The sequence below is a fragment of the Tubulanus polymorphus genome, chromosome 9 (assembly GCF_964204645.1).
Source record: "Tubulanus polymorphus chromosome 9, tnTubPoly1.2, whole genome shotgun sequence".
In the NCBI taxonomy this organism is placed as follows: Eukaryota; Metazoa; Nemertea; class Palaeonemertea; order Tubulaniformes; family Tubulanidae; genus Tubulanus; species Tubulanus polymorphus.
In genome coordinates this window covers 5,577,121-5,588,803 of record NC_134033.1, presented here as the reverse complement: position 1 = coordinate 5,588,803, position 11,683 = coordinate 5,577,121, and the positions used below count along the sequence as shown (strand labels likewise).

The window sequence follows — 11,683 nt, the reverse complement described above, 5'->3', positions numbered from 1 at the left end:
ATAAACAAATTGTAATATTCTCCTGTTCTCACTACGCCCGATGATGGCTTATAGTCTTTAGCCGAAACGTTGCGCAAATATATATACTCTTCTTTTCTCGTTTCGGCTGTATTTATTGTAGGATTTCTCGCGTTTCTTTAGGTTTATAAATTGTTTGACTTTCTGAAAAACTATAAAAAAATCCAAGGCACATAAAGTTTGCGGTTTCTATCAGTTTTACTCGGCAGTGAAGTGTTGTCCCCATCTCGATCCTCGCAGGTGCTCGCGGACTGATAAAGTCTAGCAACTAATTGAACAAAACCCACAATATATCAATCAAAAATATCAGCTATTGTTCCATTCCTGACTATGTGAAACTAGAGTGAATCGAGTCCGATTGTGATCTTTGGGGATGTTTCCAGTAACCAGACGCCGTTTTTAAAACATGATTCACATGGCAGTGGTGATCAGCCCACGAAACAATAGAATCACGAACAAAAATGACGGTAATAAGATGATATGAATTATTGCGATATATCTATTTTATTGAGGCGCAAAGCAGAATAAAACAGAGATTTAACTAGAAAATTTACTATGGTAGCAGTTATACCAGCATAATGTTGATATAACTGTTCGTATAATCAACAACTTTCTCGGCATTCTCAAAACGGGTACGCGCAGTGCTACTGTGGCAATCGAGGATTCCACGTATGGCAGGCGAGGATCCGCCAGGTTCGCTAGTAGATATTTGGTCGTTCTACATTTCAATAAAGTCTGAATGAAAACTTTTCTCCAAATGTGAATAAATTATTTGAGAAAGCTACAGCGATGTCCGAGTAGAAGAATGAAAGTATTGTGTATTTGCTGGGTGCTGGGTGATAATAATATCGATTCGGGAGACAGTCCAAAAATCCAGTTCAAAGTTCATTGAAAATGAACTAATTTTGACATCGGGTGACCTACTACTCGTCACGCCATCTGGCGGGATAGCTTGTTGTGCGCGTACCCCATTCCCCCAAAGGAAATATCTAAACTTACGGAATCCAATGTATGAAATATAATTTCCAGCTGAATATTATCGAAATTATACTAGATAATAAGTGGGCAGTTAAGATTTCAACAGAAATACATGTTTCACGACGGTGATTTCATGATTAAATTTTTATATCAGTGCAGTTCCGTTCCGTCTCTAGAACGGACGTTGTTCGTCGTAGAGGGGAACTACCAAGGTGATAAAATGACTCTCAATTTTTTATTGAGTTCCTTTAGCGCTGATTTGATGTCGTCTATGATCGCAGTATGGTCGCCGCCCGTATAACCGATATGCAGAAAAGACAGGTGCGCTAGATTATCGATTAATTCGACGATTAATTCGACGTTTTTGTCGATATCGTCCTGTGTATCGATGCTTTTTCTATGCGCGAGTAACTTTAACCTACGAAGCGTCGATACCGTTTTAATTTGTCGTAAGATGGTAATGTGATGTTTCGTTCCATCGAGATAGCGACTTCTCGCAGCTCGTTTACCGCATTCGATGACAGATACCGAACAAGCGCGTCGCCGTCAGCTCCTGAACGCAAATCTATTGATAACACTGTCAGCTGTGGCAGTTGATCTAGAATTCGGCTTATTCTTGCATTAGCAAAAAGGTGCTTAAGTTTCGGCATTGAACCGACGCTGTCGCTAATTTCTGCCCATTGACTTGTGGTTAATTTCTTCAGATCGAGCCAAATTGTTTCGATATCTGAAGACTTTAAGGCGTTGTTAAAGTAGTTAAATTCTTCCCCGCTCAAATATTCATCGAAGATCTCGTTGAGGTGAACGCTCTTCAACACCGGTATTATCTTCGTCAGCTCTCCGATCACATTTTCGCTTTTAACCGGAGGTACTTGGAGAAATAAATGCTTTACGAATGGATAGGATTTCCGAATATCGCCTAAAAGTTTCGAACTAGCCGCAGTTTCGATTAACAGAATTTCTTCTCTACTCTTTGTGAAAGCATCACGACTGGTCAGCTGATCTTCATCTTCACGCGTAATCAACCGACTGGTTCTAGTCCATTCGCAATTAAACTTCTTGTAACATATACAAACATTATTTCCATCTTCCCACACAAACCAATCTATACTGTTGCTCTTCTGACACGTAGGCAAGTACGGATTTGGTCCGTCTAATGACGATGACGTGTCCGTCTTAACTATCATACCCCGAAGACTAGTGTTACTAGTTATGGCCGTTCCTAATTCGCGGTATTCATCGGCGCATCCACCGGGTTCCAGTTCGTAATTGAGATCTATTATGTAAACAACCTCGATCGGGCATTCGTTTTGTCGGAGTATTTTTGCCAGTACGTTTATTTCGAATCCGCTATCCACACGGACGATTAACATTTTTCCCATGTAGTGAACGATTTCGCCGATGGCGTCGTCCGGACAGTCGGCTTCATTCAGGTAGATTAACAACTGATCTGATAATTGATAGCTTTCGGATTGTAACTGGATGAAGCGTTCGTAATCGGGGACGAGCGCCATCAGGAGTCCATTTCGACGGCTAAATACATCCACGAAACCCTCCACTTTTACTTTTACAAATCTATCATCTATCAAAGTCTTGAAGAGTTCAGCAAGGCCACGGTTATGCATGTAACGATGCAGTAGCCCTGCAACGAATCTCGGGTATAATTCGCCATATTTCTCAAGTTCGTCCGGTAGTTGATCAAACGCGCATCTGTTCCAGGGTATTTCGCCACAATGATCGTTGAATTGCACGACCGAGTCTACCGCCGCCAGAAATTCTTGCACAGATTTGTGAACAAATCGTAGCTGGACGGAGCGGTCCGATTTATGTCGCGGTGACACCTCTTTGCACGTCAAAGCCGTCCTCTTCGATTCGTCGGGTTTCAGACGATTTTCGCTAAAGCTGTTTTGACGCGCGATGAGCGTCTCGTACGCAATTTTACAAATTTGTTTGAGCGCTACCGAATTTTCAATATCGCCGAAAAAACATTCCGACGACAAGTCGAAACCCTCGCGTTTACTGATCAGAAAACATGTCATATCGATGTAGATATTGGTGAGTTTGGACGGAACCGTAATTTCTTCTTCGTCCATATAGAGAAAACAAAACATATGTAGTATCAGAGGGTTGTAGTAGATACTTTTAAATAAAGGAGTTACTTTGTTACTGAGCATGTTGAACAGATCATACGGATCGCGCTGTGGAAATTTTCTCCTCATAATGTCGATGACCTCTTCCATTCTGAAGCCGGATATCGAAGCAACGGTGAATTTTGGATCAGTGACGATTATGCTGCCCCCGGACTCACGTGTTGTTATGACGATATGCGCTTTCGGTAATGCATTGATAACGCGTACGATGTCCTTCTTCGCTTTATCGCTTTTCAACTCGTCGAAGCCGTCTAGAAAGAATATCGCCTTCTCTGAATTTTTCCGTACGAATGTCTCAAAAATACTAATCGGCAGATCCTGTTTGATTTCTTGATTCAAAAGATTTTCGAAAATGTACGTATGAATACACGGGTTATCAGTGGGCAGATCATTTAACGGTATATAAAACAACATAGGGAACCCCTTTAGAAACTCCGTCGGTGAGCTCGTCCAGTTCAAAACCAGATTTATAACCTGCGTTGTTTTACCCATACCGGGCTCACCTACGAGGCACACACGTTTCATAGCGCGCGGGTAATAAGCGAAAAGCTTCTCGAAATCATCGGGTAAAATCACTGACTGCTCCTCGTTGTTTTCATTCTGCTTTCGGGGTCGAATTTTTGCGTGTTCTCTGGTGAAGAAGTCGTGGAAATTGATGAATTTATCGCTCCACCAAACCTCTTTGTAATCTTCAACATCGATCATTTGGTCGTACGTTCGTTCGAGACACTTCTGAACTTGATTGACTTCTGTAATAATTAGATCAGTTTTGGATTTTTATAGTGCAAATATAAAACAATTACTACATGAAGTACCTTATTTTCGATCAGAGAAATAATGATTTCATATTTGTTTTCAGATAATAGGCTACATGGTGGGTTAATATCCTATTTTTCTTTTTGTGTTTTGTACAAAGATTAAAACCAAGTGGGTCGATTGGACCATTCTCCAGGGGCAAGGTATCCTTGTTGTCTCCGGCCTTTGGAAAAGTCTTATGATTTACGATTGCAGTAAGGCTTTACTCAGTAATCAGATCGGAGCATCCGTTTGCCTCCAATCGTATTCTTATATTGGTCAAATGACCTTTTAGCGTGTTCCAAACCTCCGTCCTGTTAAGGTGCGGGTGCGATTCGGATTTAGTGTGGAGCCAACCGGATAATTCGGTTGGAGACTTCGGAGGTCAAAAAGAGTACGGTGCCCTAGAACCAAAACGAGCCCCCTTAACGGTTAAGATGGTTAAAATCGATAATTACCTAGATTCTGAGGAGGTCTTTCGTTGGATAGTTTATCTTCATGGTGGCAACACTGATTTATTATCATTGTACATTTGTCGCCGATTTGAACTGATTCCGAATTATCTACGTTTATCTGTGGATTACTCTCCGCCATTATGCATTATTTTAGGCCTACTGAAAAACAAAATTCACAATTCAGTCATTTGCAGCTCAAAAAGTGCTGACAAAGCACACATACTTTTCTGAACAAGCACATATGCCTGGTTTCAAAGTTAAGCCTACTCATGTTAACACACAAGCTGCCCACGTTGATTTTTTTACGTAATTTGTACTATTCACCTTTAAAGGCAGATTTCAATCGTTTAAGTAATATCGATTCGAGATTCACAAACTCAATACCGAGACTTTCGGAATCGGCAGAGACCGATCGGAATCTGCCAAACTCTCTACCGGCCACTTGAACTATCAGGTTTACGGATTACAAACTCAGCACCGGCGACCGCTTCTATCAGGTTTACAGAACATGCTATTCCGGTATAGGTTGATCGTATTCTTGTCGCAACGAACGCACCAAACTATCTATTTTGTCCCTCTGATAAATCCCATCTCAAACTGATATACCTTTTATTCATAAAAGAGTTGCCAAGTGTTCATTTCAAATTCACGTAATCCTATGAATCAGCAACATCAAGGAAGCAAACACATGAACAACAACAAGCTGTCAGATAGTTAACAAACTACTCTACACGAACAAGGATGAACCCCGAATATAGGCTGCACCAGTTATTTTCCATGACGCATATCACATGTCAGACGTTTATTTGTTTGTATCGCACTTAGTGCGTTGACGCTGTGCTATTAGTAATTCAAGGTTTAACTTATCTGTCAATTTGACCCAAATTCCGTTATGTTATTTACATGTAATATAGATCAACGAGAAATGATCTATGATAGATAAATTGTTCATTGCAGTTGACAAAATCAGGTCAGATTTCGTGGCGTACATAACGTGATAGCATTATAGTGCCACAATTAAATGAGAGAGGCCGAAATCTGCCTAATGCTGATTCTTTACTAACTATAGTATTTCAGCTGGTCGACCCAGCCATCGTCATACTTTTAGTTCTGTTCTATGTCTCTAAAGTTGTATATATTTCAAAGAGCAGTGAGCTGGCGACTGTACCACCCATTTCGAGTGAGAATTCCGACGTATCCAGAGACGGTTCATGCGAACGCCAGGGCCTGTCATACTTAATAATGAATGTATAAAGCCTCTGTCAATAACCAACCACAGTACCCATTGTATCTAAAAATAAGATCTATTGTATACACGATTCGTAGGTCATTGTACCCACACCAGGATGGGTGTGTTGGGCCTAGGCTTCCCCCTATTTGTCAAGACAACATTTTCACAACAACCTGGACGAAGAAAGTCACAATTAAGATGACAAATTAAATCCAGTCTTTCATTTCTAGAATCATACATCCCCAGGAAATGATAAAATTCTTTTTTATAATAAGGGTCTCTGCTTCTTCGAAGAAACCGTATTGTAATCATCGTGATTATTCCTTTTCCACTTTCCAGACATATCTTTTTCATGAAATGTATCTCCTCTCAGATTGGACTACTAACAGCTTATGAACGTAATTTTCAATTCTGACAGAAATACAACTCAGCGTCTGACCATTTCGAATTTGCGTATAGTAATTTGTTATGAATAAATCCCGTGTAATTACCGGGTCTAAACAGCGACAAGAATAACGCAAAGCATTGTCATCCATTGATAATAGTACATCCGGAAAGCCTACAAATTACCTGACGACCTCGAGCGTCAAACTCAACCGTAATTCACGAATTCAGACTTAAAATTAGTCCGCATCCGTCAGTTACCGCGAACAATATCAGCCAGTGCGCAGAGTCTTATTAATGGAAGAACATGGCGGATGGTGGAAATCATTTTCGGCTTAAATTTATCGCAAATCTATAGCGAGTTTTAGGACTTACATTAACTATGATCCCTAAAATGAGTCAATTGATAAATTCTATTCGTAAATCAATTTACGTTGGCTGCATTTCACGAAGATTTCTGACTCAAATCAACGTAATATGGACTGAAATGTTAGGGATTTTCATATGGAATTTTACTTCCGCGTTCACTTGACGACTCGGATCGATGTCAACGGCAGCAGAGTTTATGTAATTTAAGGTGAGAATCCATTAACCAGGGAATGTTAGACATGGTTTTTTGGTCTAACTGCAGTTAAGGTCACCTTACCACTGGGTGGTGCTATGATATGAGTATACATATGGTAGCAAATGAGTACTCCGCGAAGCTACGCCAATGATCATTGTTGGCTACCTACTTAATGCCTAGCATTTTTTGGGGTTACACCTAGAATAAATCCAGGCCCTTAATGTAGTGTGTAGAGCCAGTGGAGAAATCCTAAGTACTTAGTAAGGGGCTGGTTTATACTCATGTATATGACTATTTATGTCGATAACTTTCTTTCCAGCTTATATTCGTGGAATGAACTGGTCACTACGGTCTCCAATTCCTCTGCAGATTCTTGCAGCTGGTGGGAATATATTTAAACCACAGCGTGCAAGTGTACTTTTCAAATCAAGCTTTTTTGTCATTGGCAGTCAAAGCCGTAACTTATGCGCAACTGTCTCGCTGTAAGTGCCTGACGTTGTGTGTAATTGTTTTTTTTTCTAATCCATGTTTACAATATTTGGATTGGTAATCAGTCGTGCTAACGTGCATAAAGAATTAGATTCATTGTTATTATGGGATGATAATTCATGGGCATCAAGAGTCCTACGACTTACCCTTGATATGAAGCTTTTTAAAGTTTATCAGTGACTTGTTTTGAAGTAAACCGAATAGCCCTTATACCAATTCCACATGGCTTAACGGTCGGTGTCTATGCTCTGCGAGACAGTAGTAATAGATGTTTCACGACAAACGTACGATACAATGCGACGTACGATACAATACGTGTAAAAACAAAACCAACTTGAAAGATTGTTAATGCCTTGAAGGAAGATAAGAAAAATTATACGTACATATTCATTGCCTCATATTATCGACAACGGGTTGATGAAAATAGATCGACTCCAAATATTCGGAATGCAGTCGGGCCCTAAACCATCAGTCGGATTGGTGGCCGAGAAGGATCTAGGCTAACGGGTTAGAATCCTGATACAGCTCAGATGTTGTCAGTTTGATTGCGAATTAAAGGCTTCGGTTGCGTGTTCCAATGTTTAATCAGCCCTTATAACAATGACGACTATAATAATAATGAAGCAACTGAAGTGAAACCACCCGACGCTAGATTTACTATTTCAGATCCTAAGAATGTGGAAAATGGCACTTTATTATGTGTTGGTTATTCAAAGCCACGAAACACCCAAATCTCATCGAACCAGATATTCTAGGCCCATTAACGTTTACACGTCTCAAACATCTCCTTGAGCCGATGTCGGAACTTCCTTCTCGACGCGACGTAGACGAAGAAATTCGCCGACGCCGAACATTTCCTCATCAGATCTTTCGCGAAGTCCATGTACGGACCGATGCCGGCTAGAAGCGAGCCACTTTTACCGTATTTATAAACAAGAAAGTTATTTACCGTTCCGGACATGAGCAGAGTACGTTTAACCAGATAGATACAGCAGATTATCACTAAAGCCAACGTCAAACTGCGTTCATCTTTATTCCTAGAAAGAATCGTCGATGACGTCATGTGTTTCCGGGTATTCGTGGTAGATTTGAGTATTTTGATTATGTTTGCCGTTAACACGAGAACGGTGGCGGGTGGGACTATATGAAACACCGGTGCGTACACGAATAGCATGTATAAACGATAATTCCGACTTTGGTTGAACGCCGTTAGTCGTGTGATCCATCGTTCGTGACCGGTACACGGATTAGTCGATCTCTTAGCCCATTTCTGAAAGAACCACGGACAAGAAATAGCAGCCATTAAGATCGTAATTCCTAATGTGTTGTAGCGAGCCCGTTTCAAAGAAATTAGCGCGCTCGCTTTCAAAGGCCACCGTACTACGATAAATCTATCAACGGCTATGATTAGAATTAACAAATCGGCTGCACCAGAAAAGTAGAATCTGATCTTCTGCGTGTACGGGTATGTTCGTTTAATGAAGTGGTTGAATTGTAAGGTATGGTCGAGCAGTAACGTGTGACTGTACAGTTTATTTTGAAAGTCGAATAACAGATACGATGCGCACATACAAGCGTCTAGAATAGCCAGATATTTCAGATAGAAAATACTCGTATTTTTCCCGTTATCTTTGCGAAGAATCGCGTAGGACAAAACGTTTAGGAAGACGCCGAAAGCGGCGACGCTCGCGACGACCCAGTTCGCCGCCTGATAGAAAGCGTTCACGTGAAACGGTTTGTAATCGGAATGGTGGATGAATTTGCATCTGGGATGCGGTTTGAAGCCGCCGTTTGCTGCAGTGACGCCGGTGACATCGGTAGCATTGAAGCTCAAACTCGCATTTATCTGAGCTTCCATCGAATACCGTTCGTCTACTCCTGAATACAGATAGTCGTCTGCCCTTCAAAACAGATAGTGTTCTGCTCCTCAATACAGATATTTGTGTGCTCCTCAATACAGGTAGTCGTTCTGCTCCTCTATACAGATAGTCGTCTGCTCCTCAATGCAGGTAGTCGTTCTGCTCCTCTATACAGATAGTCGTCTGCTCCTCAATACAGGTAGCCGTTCTGCTCCTCAATACAGATAGTCGTCTGCTCCTCAATACAGATAGTCGTCTGTCGTTCACTGCAGATAGTTTGTCTGCTCCGCTGTTGAAAAGTCAGCCGACAAAACTCTTCATACTTACATTCAACATCGCCTTTAACTTAGAAATGAGCAAAATGCTTTCTTTTTGCATCATTCTGGTGGAGTTACTACTCGATAAAATGAAGTCCCGACTCACGTTAAAACTCCGTAAAGAAACACCAATAATGAGCGCTCACAATGTGCGCAGATGAGTAGAATCGATTTCTTGCAAAACTGATGTACGTAGCTATATTTTTAGTGGAAATCTATATTTATATATATACTAACCAGAAAAATGTTACTAAACTTTATCGATTTCTCAAGTCGATTTTTGTGAGCAGAGTCATGGAATATTTTTTTTCTCTTTTTTTGTTTAATTAACTAGATAAATACGTCAATAGTCATCAGCCAATCTTAATTTTTATGAGTTCGGTTTGGACGATATACGAACAATAAAAATACGTATACGCAGATCTTTCAGAAGAATTTCAGAAATACCTGAGGCGAATTCATCTTGGTAAATCAGATTTCATTTTTATAATCGTAATGTACGTGATCCAAATGTCCAAATAAATAATTTTCATAATCGTAATGTCTAAAAGCCGAAATCAATACGCAATGTGTGCAAATACCTGTTTTAAATAATCATGACATTTTCATTAAATTTGGAACTTTCACCCAATCGCGCGGTGCATGACAGAAACGGACCAAGCCTCCGAGAGGCACAGTGGCCGAGTGGTCGAAGCCGCCGGTCACTGGTCTTGTCAATCCAGGGTTTATGGGTTCAAACCTTGGTCGAATGTTCTTCTGTGGTCTCCCCCATTGGGAAAAAGAAACATCGAACCCACTTATAATGCCCTGCGTGGCGCTTAGTGGGTTGAGGGTGTTAAAAAATTTTAAAAACTAAGCCTCCGATCAAACTGAACTAGGGCATAAGTTGCCGACTTTTCTTTTGCAACAGCCACTGCTAGCACTCCATCAGACCTCCGATAGCTTCCCTTCTTCAAACGCAAGGAAATCGCCTTTAACCTCGATTCCGTCAATGAAATGTTTTAGAGAAGCTTTTTCTCAGAATTTCTGGACTTCTGGTTTATGTACAGTTTTGGATTCTAACTCGTTATTAATGTTGTTATTATTATAGAATCTCCAAATTGTACTAAATCGCCTCTTATATTTCCTAGGACAAGGAATTTGCACGGGTTTCGATGTTTGCGCCTGCGACAGCGGGTGGAACTCATCGCTGAAGTGTGACGTGGCCACGTGTTCGACTCCGTGCCAGAACCCGGGCGTCTGCACTGATGAATAATACGTGCGAGTGTAAAACTGGTTATTACGGTAACAACTGCAGTCGGAGGTACGGCGTGAACCTCTTCGGTCCAGTTTTTATCGGAATTCTGTGGCCGGTCGTTCCACTGATCGAAAACTGGCCGGAGAGTTTATCGTTTATGTAGAAGCGTCGGACGAAGGCACTCCGAAACAATGCGTCGTTAAATACGATTTCGAAGCGCAAAGTCTTGATCAGGCGACTAAAGCTGGTGCCACGCCAGCTCCTACAACTAAACTAGCTCCTACAGCTACACCAGCTCCTACAACTACACCAGCTCCTGCAACTACACCAGCTCCTACAACTACACCAGCTCCTGCAACTACACCAGCTCCTACAACTACACCAGCTCCTGCAAATACACCAGCTCCTACTACAACTACACCAGCTCCTACTACAACTACACCAGCTTTTACGAGAACTAAACCAGCTCCCACAACTACACTAGCTCCTACAACTACACACGCTCTACAACTACATCAGCTCCTACAACTACATTGGCTCATACAACTACATCAGCTCCCATAACTGCAACGGCACCACTTCGCCCTAAACCGCCAACTCCGACCGCAAATGAGGACGAACTGCTCATCACAGTGATCGCCTCGTTGGGAGGTGTGTTAGGGTTGGTAACTCTAATCGCTATCGGGTGCAGTGTGCACAGAGTGCGCCAAAAACATAGACGAGGCTTGACGGAAAATCAGCCGGTTGCGGATTTCAATGCGATGGAATTGGATAGAAGATAGTGATCATTTATTTGTTGTCAGTCTAAAACTGGAAATGTTAACTAAACCTTCATCTAAATATCGCGTATTCAATTAAACGATTTATTATCATCATTGGATGATGATAATATTTTTTGAGATTATAACCCCTATCTTGTTTGTACAATATTTGGCGGGAGCATTCGTTTAAGCTAGATTTCGGGATCCGGTTTTTCCTCCCGCTATTGAAGTTTGAACGGCGCAGTTTGGGAGTCGTATGCAGTCTGTCCACCCTAGCGCCGATTTAGTGTTCGGTGAAATCATGGACTCTAAAACGTTTTGGAGTCCATGGTTAAATGGTGGCCATCAATTTAAACGCTTATGACATGTTAAAAACATAAGTCTCTCTCGTAATCCCTCAATCTGGGATCATACGATGATTTTACTGAATATCGACCTAGTATT

The 11,683-nt window shown here is 41.3% G+C and overlaps 1 protein-coding gene across 3 annotated transcripts; it reads right to left on the bottom strand.

The window, feature by feature from the left end:
• Positions 1–512: 512 nt before the first annotated feature.
• On the bottom strand, positions 513–7,478 carry LOC141910891 (uncharacterized). Of its 3 annotated transcripts, none has more exons than XM_074801761.1 (3): positions 7,449–7,478; positions 4,400–4,555; positions 513–3,895 (listed from the first exon to the last, which is right to left on the bottom strand). In XM_074801761.1, exons 2-3 carry the CDS (start codon positions 4,533–4,535, stop codon positions 1,410–1,412), a joined length of 2,622 nt encoding a protein of 873 aa, XP_074657862.1. In that variant the 5' UTR covers positions 4,536–4,555; positions 7,449–7,478; the 3' UTR covers positions 513–1,409. The 3 variants fall into 3 exon arrangements, with proteins under 3 accessions (XP_074657862.1, XP_074657861.1, XP_074657860.1); XM_074801760.1 differs by lacking the exon at positions 7,449–7,478 and adding an exon at positions 5,003–5,101; XM_074801759.1 differs by lacking the exon at positions 7,449–7,478 and adding an exon at positions 4,721–5,093.
• Between the last annotated feature and the right edge of the window lie 4,205 nt (positions 7,479–11,683).